Below are 19,011 nucleotides of genomic sequence, written 5' to 3' on the forward strand. Positions count from 1 at the left end.
TTTTCCCCTTGCCATTTTGAATAAAATGGTGGGGTTGGGATTTGAACCGAGGTCTGATTCCAAGGCCCATGCTCTTAACCCCCGTCCTGCCTCCATATGAAATTCTAAAAGTTGGGGTCCCTGTGCCCATGCGTGGCCTGAGGCTGTCTCGATGGTGGGTGTAAGCCCACACTGGGCCTGGTGAAGGCAGCTTCAGAGCATGGACTTTATCCCCAGGACAGTGGGGACCCGGAAGGGCTGCAGGCCAGGAAGAACCCTGCCAGATTTGTTCCGAGTGGTGGAGATGGGTGTGCCTGTCGATCAGCAGGCTTCGTGCCCTGCGCCAACCTGGGCTGACTCATCCTGTCCCAGTGCCCAGCCCAGGCCAGGCAGGGAGGAGGCCGAGGTCAGCAAGCTGGCCATAGACAGTACGGGCATTAATCTGGCAGCCCGCGGAGGTGTCTCTGTGGCCCATGCAGGGTGCTTTTGAATACTTTGACTTCTTTGCCACCACTTAAAAAGTAAGAGACTCACATCCCAATCTATACATCTGGCTTCTTGTGACACACAGCTGCAGCTGAATGAAAACTGCCTCCATTGGTGGGGCACTGGCTCTTTCAGGCCTGTGGGCCCCACCTGGCCCACCCCAGCCTCATGACCACTTGCATGTAGGTTTTATCCACAATAGGGTGCCTCCCAAAATCTAACCCCTGCTTGGCACTTGTGTTTCCTGCCCTTGGCCGGGAATCTCCCCAGTCCCCAGGGTCCTCTGGACCCCTTGTTCTAACACCAACTGTGAGTCTGCCTTGTTTTCCCAGAGCCCTTGGGCAAGGCCAGGCTTCCAAGCTGGCAGCCCCTGCCCAGGGGAGGCAGGAGCAGTGGCAGGCCACACAGGGACTCTGTGGCCTGTAGGTGGATTTTGTGAGGTCATTGTTTTCTTCACATTAGAGGCTGTCCTCAGGCTTTAGGACGTCTGGCAGCCCTGGCCCCCCAGTGATTGACAACAGTGGGGCAGGTCCCCATGTTCTCGGCTCGCTGCAGCCTCTGCCCAGCCCACCTCACTCACTCACTCCACTCGTTCAGCAAATGTTTACTGAGAACCTTTTGTGTGCCAGACTCTGTTCTAGGTGCTGAGAAGTAGCAGGACTGGAAATAGACAAGAAGAAAAAATCACTGCCCTCAGGAACATTCCACTGGGCAGAGACAGGCAATGGACAGATACACACATGCCTTATGTCAGCGGGCGTTAAGTGCTCTAGAAGAAAAAGAAAGCAGGAAGGGGGTTGGAGAGTGTCAGGGGCTGGCATTTTAGACCATGGGTGGTCAGCAAAAGTCTCTCTTAGAAGCCGAGTTTTGACCTGAAGGAGGGGTGGGAGGGAGCCATGGGGACACTTGGGAGAGGATGTTCCAGGCAGAGAGAATAGCCAGTGCAAGGCCCTGAGGTAGGAGTGTGCCTGTTTAGGGGGCAGTGAAGAGGCCCGTGTACTTGGAACGGAGTGCGACGGGGGAGCCCAGGAGGCCACAGCTCAGCATTCCAGGGGAGACAGGGTGGTGGCCCTGATGATGAGGACTGGGTGGGTTCAGAGGGCACTTGACCCTCTGCCTGGTGCCCATGTGCATTTGCATTTGCCACGTTGCTCTGGGGGCCCTCTTGCCCTCTCCTTTGGGCCCAGGCCTCTTGGACTATCCCTGTACTCCACCCTCGATCCCCAGGGGAGCCAAGATCGTGCTTTTGGGGGTATCAGCCCTGGAGGCCTGCAGGAGAGGAAGTCCCAAGCTCTGCCCTGGCCCCAGCATCCTGTAATTGCAACTCTCCAGGGCTCATTATGGGGTGGGTTGGCTTCTTCCCTCCCACCCCTTCACCCCACAGGGCATGACTCTCCCCCCAGTCCTGGGAGTAGGAGGAAAAACAAGGAGGGTGTGTCTCAAGAGCGCCACCCAGCCCTGTGGGTGGTGGGGGTCGACAGCCTGCCAGGGGGCGGTCTCTTCTTCAGCCACCCGCAGTTGAGTTCTCGGTGGCAGGAGGGCCTGCAGGCCTCCCTGGTCCTGCCCCCACCTGCCCACCCCCTCATCACCCCATGGCATTTCTTCATTCGTCTCTGTCTTGTCTCTCTGTGTGTGTGTGTTGTGTTGTGCGTGTCCTGTGTCCCCCTCCTCCTTGCCCGGCCCCCACTCCATTGTCCTGGACCCCAGACCATCGTGAGGGGCAGCAGGGGTGCCAGGGATGGGGCGCTCACGCTGCTGCTGGACGAGTTTGAGAACATGTCGGTGACACGCTCCAACTCCCTGCGGAGAGACAGCCCGCCACCACCTGCCCGTGCCCGCCAGGAGAACGGGATGCTGGAGGAGCAGGCCGCTGCGGCCAGAAAGGGCCCTGAGAAGGCGGGCGGCCGAGGCCGGGTGGCCGGTCGCAGCGAGGCGGGTGGTGGCAGTGGTGAGAGGCGGCGGGCAGGGCCGGAGAAGAGGCCCAAGTCTTCCAGGGAGGGCTCAGGGGTGCCCCAGGACTCCTCCCGGGACAAACGCCCCCACTCTGGGCCTGATGTTGGCACCCCCCAGCCTGCCGGTCTGGCCAGTGGGGCGAAACTGGCAGCTGGCCGGCCCTTTAACACGTACCCGCGTGCAGATACGGACCACCCATCCCGGGGTGCCCAGGTAACCCACCCCTGCCCCAGTACCCCCTGTCCCCTTCCCATGCCTCCTGTTCCCTACCCTTCGGCTTCAGCCATGCCCCCCACCCCCCACTGTGCATCTCTCATCCTGACCACTCATGTGTCTGTGGCCTCTCTCCTGCTCAGGGAGCAGAGCTGGCCCCCTGGCCCCTCCACTGACAGCTGCCTCTTTCTTCTGTTGCAGGGGGAGCATCGTGACATGGTCCCTAATGGGCCATCTGCTGGGGGCCTGGCTGTCCCCCAGTCCTCGTCCTCCCGGCCTCCTGCCCGAACCCGTGGCCCCCCCAGCCCTGGAGTGCTGGGTCCCCATGCCTCTGAGCCCCAGCTGGCCCCTCCCGCCCGCACCCTCACTGCACCTGCTGCCCCCACCATGCCTGCCGTCCCTGGGCCCCCTGGTCCCCGCTCGCCACAGCGGGAACCACAGCGAGTATCCCACGAGCAGTTCCGGGCTGCCCTACAGCTGGTGGTGGACCCAGGTGACCCTCGCTCCTACCTAGACAACTTCATCAAGATCGGAGAGGGCTCCACGGGCATCGTGTGCATCGCCACCGTGCGCAGTTCAGGCAAGCTGGTGGCTGTCAAGAAGATGGACCTGCGCAAGCAGCAGAGGCGCGAGCTGCTCTTCAACGAGGTGGGCAGGAGCAGCACCCAGCCTGCGGCCCTCCTGTCCTGCCTTGTCCCTGCCTTCATCTTTCTTCTCTGTGTTCTACCGTCTGGGCCAGGCCCTGAGGGGTGGGAGTGGGAGTGGGAGTGGGAGAGGCTCTTTAAGGCCCGACTCCTTTCCTCACTCCTGTCCTCTTCATGGCTTCATTAGGGTGTCTCCTTTGTCCCCAGTATAAGGTTCCTGCCTCTGTGTCCTAATAATACTCACTCCCACATCTCTGTCCCCAGACCCAGGGTCCCTCAGCCCGCTGAACCCCTGCCTCTGTGTCCTTTGGGTCCCTCCACCCGAGTCCCTGCCGACCTCCATGGTATCTCCCCCAGACCTACTCCTCTGGCTCCCCGTCTCAGGGAAGCCCCCCTAACCCTGTCTCCAGACCAGGACTCTCCTTCTGTTTCCTCCCCCAGCCAGTCAGGCTGTCTATTCCTCCCCCTCAGCGTGCCCCGCACAGCAGCCGAGGGGGGTCTTTCTGACAGGCAGGCCTGCCGTGGCCACTCTCACACTTTACAGACCCTTGCCGTCCTCCACCGCCCCATGCCCTCAGGATAAAGTCCTGGCCCCTTTGCCAGGCATTTGAAGCCGTTGTTGACCTGGCCCCCTTCTAGGCACTTGGGTTTATCCAGCTTCTGGCCTTGGCTCTTGGTGGCCTCTTTGCTGGGGAACTCATTACGATTACAAAGGCAGATTCCTGGCTCCTTCCCCAAGAGGAATCTGTGTGAGCAGCCCACGCTGCCCCACGCCCACTCTGATGCGGGAGTCCCTGGAGGATGTCAGGCCTGGAGGTCACCCAGGTGCCCGCTCCTGCCTCCCTGTCTCTCGGTGCTCCCTCTCTTCTTCAGCCCCGCCTCCCCCACCTCGTGTCATAGTGCTCCCTGTACCATGAACTTCTGCTTCACCTGGTCCCCTGCTGCCCCACCTCCCCACCCAGCCCTGCTTCAGGCCTTTCCCTTGCTGGACCTTTTGCGCCTGGAACTCTTCATCCTTCCTCCAACACACACACACCTTTTATTTTAACCTTGCCTAATACCTGCTTGTCCTTTTTATCTCGCCTGTGCTTGGACACACTCTTTCTACCTACCTCCCCCAAACCAGCCTGGTCATCAGGGCTGCTCAGAGACTAGCCCAGGACTAGTCAGAGACTGGTGTGTGCATGGGGTGGGGTGCACCCCCAGGATGGGGGCGTCAGGCCTCAAGCTGGTTTCGAGGTCGAGTGGCTTTGGCAGTAGGGGTGGGCAGTTCAGGGGGACCCTGATGAGCAAAAGTGAGAGGTTGAACCAGCCTGGGCTGGAGAGGGAGGTAGGGGGGTGGGTGGTTGTAGCTGGGTCTGAAGGCAGGGGCTTGGTGGTCCTCCCTCCTTCCTGGCTCCCTCTGCTGACTCAGCCTCCTGGGCCTAGGTGGTGATCATGCGGGACTACCAGCACGAGAACGTGGTGGAGATGTACAACAGCTACCTGGTGGGAGATGAGCTCTGGGTGGTGATGGAGTTCCTGGAGGGAGGTGCCCTCACCGACATCGTCACCCATACCAGGTACTTCCAGGAAGCTGCACCCAGGCTGCTGACTCCCCAGGCTCCCTAGGATGGAGCTGGCTCCCCTCAGACCTCTCCTGTGCTAGGACTAAGTCCCCTTCAGACCACTTGGGGTAGGGCCGTGTCCTCAAAGCCAGCAGTGCTGTGTCCTCCGTAGGCCCCCAGGATTGGGCCATGTCTTCTTAGATTCCTTCTCCCTCAAGGGAGGTCTGTCCACACCCCCATCCCGAGGAAGGGCTGCGCCCCCTCACACCCCTGGGGTGGGGGCCCTGTGTGCCCAGCTGCTTACCACCACCCCATACAGGATGAACGAGGAGCAGATTGCTGCCGTGTGCCTGGCCGTGCTGCAGGCCTTGTCTGTGCTCCACGCCCAGGGTGTCATCCACCGGGACATCAAGAGTGACTCAATCCTGCTGACCCATGATGGCAGGGTGAGGAGGCGGGTGGCCGGGGTGCCTGGGCTTCCTGCCAAGTTCCCCCCAGTTTCCTCTGCTGTTAGGGTGGGCTCTGACCCCCAGTGCAGTGGCTTGAGGAGCAGGAAGTTCATCTGTTCCTCATGGGACAGTCAGCCAGAGGTCCAGGTCGGTGGGAGGCCCAGGCTGGCGGGGCTCTGCCTTCAGCACAGAACGCTGGGAACTGTACGGCCCTGGGCCAGAGGGACGGATTTGGCAGACAGCCACAGCCCTCAGCCATGTGCTTCCGCCTGCGCTGAAAACTGACTTCCAGCTGAGCACCTGGGGGTAGGCTTGGCCCCTAGTCCTGTCACCCGTATTTTAGACTAAGGTTCTGAATCTGGGGCCATGGGTGAGCCTTACAGTGCCCAGAACTTGCACTTGTCATCCAAGGGGAACATGATTTTCTGTGGGAGAGGGCCTTTGGCTTTCACCAAATTCTTATAGAAGTTGGTAATCCCATCCCCGCCCCCAAGGAAAGTTAAGCCCCATCAGTCAATAGAGGCAGAGGTAGAGAGAGCTGTTTTTCACTGAGAGTGTGAAAATGTAAGGTCTCCAGATGTGTTCTGGGCGAACATCTGTGAGTTACCTAAAATGGTATGTATGCCATGTGGATATGTTTTCTGGGGCGAGAAGATCCATGGATATCCTCAAGGGTCTGAAAGGGTCCCACCTTGGTCCTGGGGACTTGGTTGTTGCGGAACATCTCACGTCTCCCAGGTAGAGGGGCATCTAATGTCTCCAATGTTGCTCTCAAACCTGTGACCTGAAGTCTTGCTTCTTCCAGAGAAGCAGGACCCAGGGCACTGTCTTGTCAGAGCCAGACTGGTCTCAGCTCCCACCCAGCCTTTGTATCTGCAGGACTCAGATCACTTCCTCCAGAGCCCCAGGGAACCTGGTAGCTCCCCCCAGAGCCTGTCAGGAGGGTAGATTGTGTGATCCTGGGGGAGGTGACGTGCCTGAGGGTGCCCCCACCAGGAAGTGGCAAGCTCTGGCTCTGGAGTCCAGCTTTAACCTCCAGGCTGCCTAATGGAGCCAGCGTGACTGTGTCCAAGGCCAAGGAATTAAGTAGGTGGATGCCTCTGCTGCCCTCCCCCTGTTCTAGCACCACTGACCCTGCCTGCCCTGTCCCAGGTGAAGCTGTCAGACTTTGGGTTCTGTGCCCAGGTGAGCAAGGAGGTGCCACGGAGGAAGTCACTGGTTGGCACGCCCTACTGGATGGCCCCGGAACTCATTTCCCGTCTTCCCTATGGGCCAGAGGTGAGCCCAGGGGTGGCCCGCTTGTCCACTGTCAGCATGCGTTTATGTTGTAACAGTCCAGAAACACCTGAGTACTGGGGGTGAGGTGGGGCTCCGTCTGGGGAATGGGTCGCCAGGGGTGATGTCATGGCAGAGGAGGTAGGTATGCATGTACTCATTCATTCCTTCATTATTTTGGTTTTGTATTTTGGCAGCTGGCCGGTAAGGAAATCCGAACCCATGACCCTTGCCATTACTAGCACCGTGATCTCCCAAGTAAACTAACCAGCCAGCCCCATTCCTTCATTATTGATTAAATACTAATTCTGAGCCAGGCCCAGTGCTTGTTAGTGGGAACAAAATGCTGAGCAGAAGTGGCCAGGGGCCCTGCTTCACAGCCTGGTGCAAAGGCCAAACATTGGCAGGCTTCCAGCTGGTGTGGTCTGAAGACGCTCTTGCAAACACTTTAAAATAAGAGCTGACACATCAAAGTCAGAATTTCCATCCTTCGTTGGAAAGCCAGGAGATCTAAATGCATGGTGTCCAGATTCCCACATGGCAACAATTGGTGGTGCTAAGGGGCTGCTCCCCTTTTCAAAGGACAGGTGCCTTTGTTTAGCCACTGTCCCTACCCGTCCTAGTTGCCTACCCTGACCTGCTTCACTCACTGACGTCACCTGCCTTGCCCTTAGAGCTGTGGTCTGTGGCCCTGAGGATTCCTTGCTGAGGTCAGTCAGCAAGACTTGACCCAGTACCTGGTGATGAGAAAGGCGCCCTGGGAAGCACATCATGAGGGACTTCAGGCTGGAGCAGGGTGGCACTGGGAGCAGATGGATTTAACAAACATGAAAGCTGTTGGTCTCCAGAACTGTGAACTTTGGGGTGGACAGGCTTCAGGCACAGCTGTCCATATGCTCTGACCCTCCCCAGCCCTGATTTTCTCAGTGCCATCTTCACTCAGGCGGGCTGTCCTCTTGTGGGAGCAGAGACTCCCTGTGGCAACTCTGGGACACATCTCCCCACTTACGAGCTTCGCAGTGTTCCTGGATTTGGGCTAAGGTCTCTGGGTTGGCTCTGGTTGGCTCAGCTTGGCCAATTCCTTAACCAGTCATTGTGCCCTGGCTGTGCCAGTGCAGCAGCCTGGGTCATGGACCTACCGCTGGACACAGCAGGGACTAAGGGAGGATGGGAGGGAAACCTGGGTGTGATTAGCCAAAGGAAAGGGGAGGGATGCTGGGGGGCACCATTCAGAGGACTCCCTGGAGGATGAGTACGTGGGGGCTGTCTGGTTGGGCATCCAAGAGGGTGTTCTGGGCTCAGGGATGCCAGGAGCAAAGAGGCAAAGGCAGAACTGGGGGCCATCCCCTCTTGGGGCTTCCCTGAGGACTGGCCGCCTTTCACTAAGTTGTACCGTCCCTTCCCCCACCCCAGGTGGACATCTGGTCACTGGGGGTAATGGTGATTGAAATGGTGGATGGAGAGCCCCCCTACTTCAATGAGCCACCCCTCAAAGCCATGAAGATGATTCGGGACAACCTGCCACCCCGACTGAAGAACCTGCACAAGGTGGGCCTCTCGCCAGCAGGGAGACAATGCACCTGGGCAGAGCTGGGTGTGGATGGGACTGGGGCATGGATGGCACTTACAGTGTGCCCGGCCCTTGCTGCCCTGGGCCTTGCATCTGTGCAAACAGGCCCATATGGGGACTAAGCAGCAGAGACGGCCAAGCCCCCGGGGTTCCCTGTGCCCTCACCAGCCCACAAAGGTGTGCCTAGGCTGGTTGGCTGAACGCACAGTGCAGGGACAGGAACTGGGTCTTCCTGGTGGAGGAATTCCCTGGTGGGAAAGGTGTCTCTAGGGCCCAGCTGCTGCCAGCTCCTTGCCTAACCACGAAAGTGGGGAGTAAAGGAGCCCTGGGGCCTTTGAGTTTGTTGCTACCCCTGGGGTCAGGCTCCAGACACCCGTGACCTCTGTGCCCTTCCCTGAGAGTAGGTGCCATCAGCCCATTTGACAGAGGAGGAAATTGTGGCCCTGCAGCAAGTAAGCAGTGGAGCTGGCACTCAGACCCAGCGCCATCGACCCTCTCCCCCCAACCCTCCCCCACAGGTGTCGCCATCCCTGAAGGGCTTCCTGGACCGTCTGCTGGTGCGTGACCCAGCCCAGCGGGCAACAGCGGCTGAGCTGCTGAAGCACCCATTCCTGGCCAAGGCGGGGCCGCCCGCCAGCATCGTGCCCCTCATGCGCCAGAACCGCACCAGATGAGGTCCAGCGCCCTGTCCCTGAACCAAAGAGCCCCTTGGGTCGTCCCTGCCCTGCCGGAGGCCAGTATGGGCCAGCCTCCCCTCTCCTCCCAGCCCAGGAGACACTCCATGTGGCACCACTCTCCTTGCTTGGGCGGGGAGGGGTACATGGGATCCTACTACTGAACTCCGGTTTTGATTTTGTGACTTTTTAAAAAAAAACACAGGGACTCGTGGGAGTGAGTGAGGTTCCCAGGACCTTTCTATTCCCCGGGACAGGCCCTCCCCTGTGTTCCCCTGTCTCCAGGAAGGACAGGCGGCCCTCCCATCACTGGAAATCCGTGGCGGGGGTCGCTGGGGGTGGAGAGAACACTATGAGATAGGTGTGTGTGTGTGTGCGTGTGTGCGCCCCGAAGGTCCTGCTCCTCTGTCCTCCAGACTGCAAGTGAGTGTCTCTGAGACCTTGCCTGACCTACAGCCTCGTCCCCCCTGAGCCATTGTGGGGGTCGATCATGAATGTCTGAAGAGTGGCCTTTTCCCGTAGCCCTGCACACCCTTCCTGTGGCTGGATGGGGACACAAGAGTCGGGGCCTCCCCCCCCCCCCAGCCTCTGCAGCAAATGACTACTGCACCTGGACAGCCTCCTTTTTTAGAAGTCTATTTATATTGTCATTTTATAACACTAGCCCGTCCCCCCACCCGGGGACAGTTGATCCCTGTCCTGCGGGGTAGCACCAGGGACAGAACCACTGCCTGAAGGATCAGGTTCCTGCCCTGTCAGCGTAGCCCTGCTCCCCTCCCTCAAGTTAGTTTTGCAATTAAACCATTTTCTTGTTTTGTGTGTGTGTGGTGTGTGAAGGCCCCTGCCAGGCTGTCTTGGGCTGGGGCTTCAGGGGAGGGGGTCTGGAGAGGAGAGAGTGAGGCTTGGCTGACCCAGGATTCCAGCCAAGGCAGGACCAGCGTTGTGGGTGGTGTGGGTGGGTGCGTGGGGAGTTCATGTCAAAGCAGCCAGTAACTGCCCACCCGCTTCCCAGATGGGGGTGGATAACCCCAGCCCTGAAAGCAGCCAGTTTGCCAGAGGCCATGTGCCATGAAGACCAATTTGCCAAGTCTGCGATTTCCTGGAAACTTTTAAAGGTTTTTTTGTCTCCAGCATGTTCAGTGGGTAGGAACTGATACTCAAGTTGATGTTAGTAAATTGGCCATTTGGCAGATTTGTCAGTGGGCAGGTGGACTGGCTGAGGCTGATTGACTGGAGCTGCCCGCTTCAGAGATACTCCATCAGCAGAGCTGCGCTCCAAGCTGAGGCCAGTGATGGGGAAGGAATGCGGTTGACTGGGGCGACAACACAGCTTCTGCATCTCAGGCCGTGCCAGGTTTTCCTTCCCATCCTCCCCAGCACCGTGAGAGGTAGGCAGAGGCAGCAGCATCCTCCTGGGTGGCAGGTAGGAGAGCGGGGAGTGAACCTCCGTCTCCAGAGGTGGCCAGGCAACATCGTCACCAGGGACCTCAGCCTGGATGTGTTGGTGGGAAGTGAGTGGTGAGGGTGGAGAGATCGTGGGTTAGTTTAAACCACCTCCACTGTCACGCGACCTCCCCTCCACAGTCCTGGCCTTAATCAGAGTGTGTGTCTGTGGCAGGGCCTATGCCAAGTGCATATATGATCTAGATGGATAATCAGATTTAAACATGACAGTGCAGGGAGCTATTGCTGTATAGGGATGTGTTTGCGGCCTAGGTGAAGTGGGTACATTTCTGGGAAAAAGAAATAGAGAACAAGAAAAGACCAAAATAATCCACACATACACATACAACCAAAAACAAAAATAAATAAAAGTTTTAAAAACCTGGGCAATAAAAAAAGCTTCTGATGCAAACACTTTTACAAATGAGATCTACCAAACTGTGAAGGAGCAGATAATTCCTACCTTGTACAAGTTGTTCCAGAGAATAGAAAATTTTAGGAAGCTGGTGTGACCGAGATTCCAAAACCAGATAAAGGCAGTGAAGAACAGAACATTACAGAGCCGCTCGGCTTACACCCGAGCACCGAACGGTCCCGCTGGGCATCGAGAGCAGCTCTAGGCGGTGCCGCTCTCTAGCCGAAGAAAGAGACCCAGAGACAGAACGTCACTTGCCCGGCCACATCTGTCTGCCTTCACAGCAACTCTGCTGTTCTGGTGCCTTCAGTCACCATCTCTGCAGTTTAAAAGATATGGTTTTTGGGTGGCATGGTGGGAGCTGCTCCTCGAGGCCCATCCTTCCCCCCCAGCGCTGCCTCCTGCTGCTGCTGACCGTGCAGAAGGGGTTCCCTCAGCATCAGTCAGTGGCTGGTCAGGAAAACAAACCCTTCTAGTTGTTTCAGACGGGGGATTTAATACAGGGAGTTGCTTAGTTACAAAGCATTGGGAGATAAAGAGAGGAGAGTGCTTTGTGTGTGGCTGGAGGGACAAAAGGGGTCAGTGGCGTTACCCAAACCCCCAGAATGCCACTCTTGTCTCTGCTGTGGCCAGAGCAGAATGGCTTCTTCCTGCTTCCCACCCTGCACGCTTAACAGGTGCCTCCCACTGGCAGAACCTTACTGATCCAGCTGGCAGGGGAGCCTGTGCAAAGTTGTTTCTGAGGCTTCCAGTCTGCATAGAACAGGAGCACTTGAAAGGGCAGGGTGGACCGTGAAGCACCCCAAATCATCTGCCACAGCAACCATGGGGCACTGGGGCTTTCGCTTTGTCTGGATTTAATTGACTATACAGGGCACTCCACAAGGCATGACTATTGCGGGGGGGTGGTCAGACCCAAAGGCCCAGAAGTGGAAATTGGGGATGTGTTAGCCTGTAGGCCAGAGGTGTATTTTCAGAGACCCAAAAATGAGGGATTCAAACAGGTCAGACCAGTGGCTTTCAGAGTATGGTTCCCGGACCAGCGGCGTCCCTGGGAACTTGCTGGAAATGCAAATTCCTGGGCCCCACCCCACGCTGAATCAGCAATTCGGGGTGAGGCCCAGCAATCTGTATTTTATCAAGCCCTCCAAGGGATTCTGATGCCTGCTCAAATTTGGGAACCACCTCTTCCCAGGACTGTTGCCTCTCCCACCTGGTGTAAGATAACTCACTGTCACTAGAAGGGAGCACTAGAGGAGGGCAGTCCCCACTCCCCTATGAGGACTTGACCCAGAGTTCGCACCATTACCTCACTGGCCAGAGCTTAGTCACTCAGCTGCACCCAGAATCAAGGGGGGCTGGGAAATGCAGCCTTTATTCTAGGCAGCTGTATCTAACTATGGAACTGTGATTCTCCACTCCTGCTGTTTATTAGATTTGGTGGCCTTCACCCTAGAAATCCTGATTTAATGACAACAGAACCCAGAGGCAGACCCAGATGTATGCAGGAGCATCATACTTGATAAGGAGAGCCCACAAATCAAGGGAGGAAAGAGATTGTTTAATAATAGTGCTGGGGAAATTGGCTTATTTTATGGAGAAAAATAAAACTGAATCCCTACCTAATATCACAACAAAACGGAAGCCTAGACCTGTGTTGTCTAGTACAGTAGCCACTAGCCACTTGTGGCTATTTAATTTTAAATTAAAATGAAACAAAATTAAGCATGCAGACCCTCAGTTGCACTAGCTACATTTCACATGTTCGACTGCCACGTGTAGCCAGTGGCTACTGGTTCAACAGCACAGATAGAGAACATTTCCATTATCAGTTTTCCTGGACAATGTTTCTCATGATGGGTCATGGATTTTATAGAAACTATAAAATTGATATAGGAAAGGATTCCATGACCCAAGGGCCAAGAAGGACATCTTAAACAAAACTCCAAAGGAACCTGTTATAAAAGAAAAAGCTGATAATATCAAAATCAAGAATTCATTTGTAATAGATTTCAGAATGGGAGAAAATGTTGGCAAAATCATAACTGATAAAGATATCTTAAAAAAGGAGAGTAGGCTGGCCAGTTGCCGGTAACACCAAGGTCAAAGGTTCAGATCCCTGTACTGGTCAGTCTCAAAAACAAAAAAATAAAGGAGAGCAACCCTAATAGAAAAATGGGCAAAGGCAACTTAGAGAATAAAGAACCCAAAAGGTTAAGAAGGGTACACACAGGAGCTCAAATTCATAAGTAATGAGAGAATTGCAGATTCAAATAATGAAATGTCATTTAACACTATGAGTCTGGTAAAAGTTACAAGTCTGGCTTATTCAAATTAAGCATTGCACATACGTACCTCCCAAGAATTCCATTCCTGGGTGACTTCCCAAAGAAATTCTCTCCCCAGACACGANCCCGGTCTGGTATGGGCGCGACACTGAGGGTTGCGATCCGTTGCCGGTCACGAAAAAAGACAGAAAGGAAAACAAACAAACAAAAAAAAAAAGGAAAGGATTCCATGACCCAAGGGCCAAGAAGGACATCTTAAACAAAACTCCAAAGGAACCTGTTATAAAAGAAAAAGCTGATAATATCAAAATCAAGAATTCATTTGTAATAGATTTCAGAATGGGAGAAAATGTTTGCAAAATCATAACTGATAAAGATATCTTAAAAAAGGAGAGTAGGCTGGCCAGTTGCCAGTAACACCAAGGTCAAAGGTTCAGATCCCTGTACTGGTCAGTCTCAAAAACAAACAAAAAAAAAAAGGAGAGCAACCCTAATAGAAAAATGGGCAAAGGCAACTTAGAGAATAAAGAACCCAAAAGGTTAAGAAGGGTACACACAGGAGCTCAAATTCATAAGTAATCAGAGAATTGCAGATTCAAATAATGAAATGTCATTTAACACTATGAGTCTGGTAAAAGTTACAAGTCTGGCTTATTCAAATTAAGCATTGCACATATGTACCTCCCAAGAATTCCATTCCTGGGTGACTTCCCAAAGAAATTCTCTCCCCAGACACGAGGGAGCATGCATGAGGCTGGTGGCGGGCGGGAGCTGCAAGCACCATGCGTGTGCACCTCAGGAGAGCAGGTGGCTGAATGGAGGGGCCCACCCCAAGGATTCCTGTGCAGCCGTCAGGGGCCGTGGGCCAAGTATGACCATGTCACACCAGTGAGACACAAAAAAGTGAAAACACGATCTATACTATAAGACTGGGGGTATAAATGACAAATTATGAATGTAAAATGACAGTCCTCATTTTGCAAGAGCAAAAGAAAAAGATCCATTTACATATCAGAATGGCTGCTAATGAGGAGAGAGAAATGGAAAAGAGCGAGCAAGAGAGGGCCGTGGGAGAGAGGGAGGCCTCGAAGACGTGGAGGCTTCGTTCTACGTGCGAAGGGCAGCCACCTTTGGTGTGGATTGGGGCCTGCTCTAAGATAAAATGATTCAAGATAAAGATGATCCAGGTGATTCTAACGTGCAGCCAGGATTAAGAACCGGAGAATGGACATAGGGGGCCACCCAGCAGTTTGTGTGCCACAGTAAGTCATTGTCAACCCCAGACTCTATGCCTGCCTCCTGCAGTTGCCGCATAACTTATCTGGAAGGCCCATTTCACAGATGCAGAGACTAAGTTTCACAGAGGGAAAGTGCCTTGCCCAGGGTCACACAGTAGGACAGCCAGGCCTAAAGTCTTGAGGACCTCATTGGTCTTCTGTGTTCCATGCCTTGGGCTGGGTGGTGGGGCAGCCACAGTGAGTGGGACAGATCCAATTCCAGGCCTCAGCATGGTCCAAGAGTCTCAAATTCGAATGCCCCCACAGCCAGGCAGGTGACATCAGTAAGTGAAGTGGTCAAGGACCACTTGGAAGTGTGGGATGCACAACTTCTTGAAGGGCAGTTGCTTCTCAGGCCACAGTGGCCTTGAGGGAGTTTGGCCCTATGGTGCCAGATGTTCTGTTTTTCATGAGAAACCCCCATTTTCATGTGAAAGCTCCTGAATTTTAAAGGACAACAATTCATTCAAAACACTTAACACCACCTTGTGGGCCAAGCATAATCAAGGTCCTAGTTAACATCATCAGAATGTTACCATTCCAGAGGCTGTGCTGAGACCCTACTTTTACCTCATTTAACCCTTGGAGTGGGTTGAGTGGTGTCCCCCAAACAGATATGTCCCCATGGAACCTGTGAATATGACCTTATGTAGGAAAAGGGTCTTTGCAGATGTGACTAAATTAAGGATCTTGAGATGAGATCATCCTGGTTTAGCCAGGTGGGCCCTAAATCCTTCTAAGAGAAATGCAGAGGGAGATCTGAGGCACCCAGAGGAGAAGGCCACGTGAAGACGAGGCAAAGGTTGGGGTGATGGTGCAGCCACGGCCAGGAAACACCAGGAGCTTTCCAGGAGGAGCTGGAAGAGGCAAAGAAGGATTCTGCCCTCAAGGCTTCAGAGGGAGCGAGGTCCTGCCAACACCCTGATTTCAGACTTGGGCTTCCAGAGCTCTGCGAAAATAAATTGCTGCTGTTTTAAGCCATGAAGTTTGTGGTAATTTGTTACAGCAGCGCTTGGAAACAAATACAACCCTGCTAGCAGCCCTTCGTGGAAGCACTGTACCTTCCTTGTGTCGTTTCACAGATGAGAGATGGAGGAACGGAGATGTCAGCCCGACCTATAGCAAAAAACTGGTAGAGGCAGGATTTGCATCTGGGAGTTTCTGCACATAATCACCACGCTACACTGAAAAATTGGCCAGGACTCCATTCACTACCCCACCTGAGAGACCGCAGGTGTGGACAGAAAAGCATCCACCTCTGTCTTCCCCAGTCACCAGTCACTTACGTGGCTCAGGCTCCAAGAAGCAGGCTCAGGAAGGGAGTCCAAGAAGACTTGGGTTAAGGGGTCCAGGGGCCAGGGGATGAGGTGGGGTGGCAAGCAGGGTCCTAAACTGGGGTTTGGGGAAGTGGCGGCAGCTCAGAGCCTTTCTCTAGAAAACTAAAGGTGTCTAGAAGCTTGGGGACTGCTGGGTTAAAGTTAAACTCCCTTCTCCCTTCCTCCCTCCTTCTCCCTACACCTTTATCTCTGGCACTCGTTCTCTCTCGTTCTCTCTCTTTCATTCTATGTTTAATCTTGGTTCATTATTTGAACAGGTAACCCAAGCCCATGGTACAAAATGTAAAAGATTCCAAAGGGCATAAATTGAAAAGTCGACCTCCCTCTCCATCCCCAGCCTGCCATTCTCCTCCCTGGAAGCAGCCGCTGGTACAAGTTTCTTGTGGCTCCTTCCCAAAATTTATGCATATTCTCAGGAAATACCTACATGCAAATACAGATGTATTTTTACTTTGCACAGATGTTAACATAATGTACCCATCCTTCTGCATCATGCTTTTCCCTCCCTAACAGTGTACCTTGGTGGTGGTTCCCCGTTGGCACAGAACACACACACCGCCTTGCCTCTGGCTCCTGTTAACGGCTGTGTAGAATTCCAGTGAGCAGACGAACCATTGTTGATGGAAACAAATGGCTACCATAGCCATGTTGTACACGCTTTATATTTGGCACATGGGCGAATTTATCTAATATATCTATGCTTCCCCTGAGCCCCTGCCTTCCGCTGGACTCCCACCCACCCTCTGCCCTGGGTATCTCTGACCCTCTGGATCCTTCCCTGGCTCTGGTCAACCCCACCCCAGTCTCTGTAAGTCTGTCTGTCTCTCTCGCTCTCTCTGTGTCTCTGCCTCTCTGTTTTCTGGTTCTCTGTTTCTCTCTCTTTGCTCTGTCTTTGTCTTTATCTTTGACTCTGCCTCCGTCTGATCCCTCTGATCCTTCCCTCCCTCCCTCCTTCTCTCTCCCTCTCGCTTCTTTCCTTCTATCCTGCCTCCTTCCTGCCTCTCTGTGGCTCTCAGCCGGTGAAGCTGGCTCACCGCCCTTCCACCCCACCCCCAAACCTCCATGGTTTGTATTTTGGGGGAGGCAGCACCCAACTCAGCCCACCTTTCTCCCATCCTCAGCCCCTCCTGACCTGGCTACACGTTCCCACCTCCTTCAGCCCTGGTGGAGAAGCCAGGACCCACCCCACTCCAAGCCCTGGGGCCTGCCCTCCCGGACACCCTCCATTCTCTCTTTCTACCAACAGGATTGGGCCCTGGGACATGCTGGCTCCTGGGGGTGATACTGGTTTTGCAGCAGACACGGTGGGAGCTAGGTTTGGGGAGGTCAAACATGGTTCCTTGGCTGAACAGAGCCTCTTCCTCCTGTGGAGGGGCTTGGCCTTCCTGCCCTCCCTGCCTAGCAAGCAGAGCAACACTTGTCAGCCCTGAGCTGGGGACAACAATAAACAAACCTGCCCAAGGTCGTGCCCCAGTGAGGCTGACATTCTGGCAGGATGAGACAGATCATGACCAAGTGATCATATCCTCACATGCAGACGTGTTTGCAAATCATACCAAATGCAAGAAAGAAAGAACAGGGTGTGGCGATAGCAGGGGTGAGAAATTTACCTAGGCTGGGGAGGGCCCAAGTCGCTTTCCATGTGCCAGTAGAGAACAGTCACCAAGATGTATTAAGTAGAAAAAAGCAAGCAGGGTGTGTACATTACGAGGAGGTGACATCTGAGTGGAGATGAAGGCAGACATGGAAGCACAGAGATGAGGCAGCCTTGCAGGCAGGAGAGGCAGCATGTGCTAAGGCCCTGGGGTGGAAAGGAAGCTGGATGGCTCAAGGACTAGCAAAAATGTGGGACACTGTGAGCCAAGGGAAGAGTGTGGGTGGACCACCTCAAGCAGGAGTTAGGGTGAAACAGGACTCACTACTGGGGAAACTAAGGCTTGGAGAAGAGAAGTCCAATATCACACATGATAAGGCAGTCGCTATTAAGTGGGATCCCAGACCAGTGGCATCAGCATCACCTGGGAGTTTGTTAGAAATGCAGATTCTCAGGCCCATCCCAGAACTACCGAATCAGAGACTCAAGGTCAAGGAGTGTGCAGCCCAAGCAGTACATCTAACAAGCTGTTCAGGGGATTCTGATGCACCCTCAAATTTGAGAACCACCAAGCTAGGTTCTCCTGCTTCTCCACGGCCTGTCCCTGTCCCCTGAAGGATCACTGTCTGTAGTGGGTTGAATAGTGGCCCCCCCAAAAGATATACCCACATCCTAATCCCTGGAACCTGTGAATGCTACTTTATTTGGAAAAAGGGTCTTTGCAGATATAATTAAGTTAGGGACTTGGAGATGAGACCATCCTGGATTATCTGGGTGGACCCTAAATTCAACGACAAGTGTCTTTGTAAGAGTGAGGCAGAGGGAAATTTGAGAGAGGAGGCAATGTGACCACAGAGGCAGAGATTGGAGTGATGTGACCACCAGCCAAGGAATGCTGGCAGCCAGAAGAACCTGGGAGAGGTGAGGAACGGATTTCCCCTAGAGCCTCCAAAGGCACTGCAGCCCCACCACAGTCGATTTCTTTTCTTTTTTTTTTTTTTTCCTTTTCTTTGTCTTTTTTCGTGACCGGCAACGGGATCGCAACCCTCGGTGTCGCGCCCGCACCGCGCTCAGCCAGTGAGCAGACCGGTCTCTATATGGGATCCGAACCCTCAGTGGGAGCGCCACCGCACTCCCAAGTGCCGCACTCTACCGAGTGCGCCACTGGGCCGGCCCCCACAGTCGATTTCAAACTTGGCCTCCAGAACTGTGAGAGATACACTTGTTGTTTTAAACCACCTAGTTTGTGCCAATTTATTACAGCAGTTCTAGGAGTTCTAGCAGTTCTAGTTTTTGCCCCTGTCTAATGAGGAAGATAGACCCTGGCCCGACTTCCCACCTATGGTGAAAGACTGAATCCACCCAGGAGTCCCTGTCACAGAGCCATCACCGGCTCCATCCTGTTTTCTTTCTAAGAGTTCTGCATCTTCTTATGGAATTTGGAGCTACTAAGAGGTAAAGAGAGAGGGAGGGACAGTGTCAAGTTGACTTGGGAACAACTCACCAAGTGACTTAGAAACTAAGCTGAAAACTAGAATCTGGTTCAAGGCCTCTGGGGAGCCAGGAAGGGTTTTGAGGAGAGGGGTCATGGTCAGAAGGTGGTGAGAAGGCTCATCCTGGGAGTCAGATCCTAGCCAGAGGAGCTTGGACCCTAAACTGAGCCACCCTACCCGGGGACACATCTGGCTAAGAGCACAGATTCTGGGGCCGGACTGCCAGGGTTCAAATCCCGGATCGGCTACTTTCAGGCTGTATGATCTTGGGGAAATTACTTCACCTCTCTGTGCCTCTGTATCGACATCTGTAAAGTGGGCTTAACGACAATCCCTGCCTTCGAGGGTGTATTTGATTAATACACAAAGAGCGC

The 19,011-nt window shown here is 54.3% G+C and overlaps 1 protein-coding gene across 2 annotated transcripts in view; it reads left to right on the plus strand.

Annotated features, from left to right (window-relative positions):
• PAK4 (p21 protein (Cdc42/Rac)-activated kinase 4) overlaps positions 1-19,011 on the plus strand; it is a 56,903-nt gene that overhangs the window by 36,974 nt on the left and 918 nt on the right. Inside the window, exons 4-10 of one of the 2 annotated variants that reach the window (XM_008583376.1) lie at positions 2,173-2,631; positions 2,833-3,279; positions 4,704-4,837; positions 5,142-5,268; positions 6,424-6,549; positions 7,960-8,094; positions 8,635-8,791. In XM_008583376.1, coding sequence (XP_008581598.1) covers positions 2,173-2,631; positions 2,833-3,279; positions 4,704-4,837; positions 5,142-5,268; positions 6,424-6,549; positions 7,960-8,094; positions 8,635-8,790 — 1,584 coding nt within the window. In that variant the 3' untranslated portion in view covers position 8,791. Of the gene's footprint in view, positions 1-2,172; positions 2,632-2,832; positions 3,280-4,703; positions 4,838-5,141; positions 5,269-6,423; positions 6,550-7,959; positions 8,095-8,634; positions 9,608-19,011 lie in introns of those variants that run through there. The other variant, XM_008583377.1, reaches the window with a different exon arrangement.

The sequence above is a fragment of the Galeopterus variegatus genome, unplaced genomic scaffold (assembly GCF_000696425.1).
Source record: "Galeopterus variegatus unplaced genomic scaffold, G_variegatus-3.0.2 Scaffold2898, whole genome shotgun sequence".
Lineage (NCBI taxonomy): Eukaryota > Metazoa > Chordata > Mammalia > Dermoptera > Cynocephalidae > Galeopterus > Galeopterus variegatus.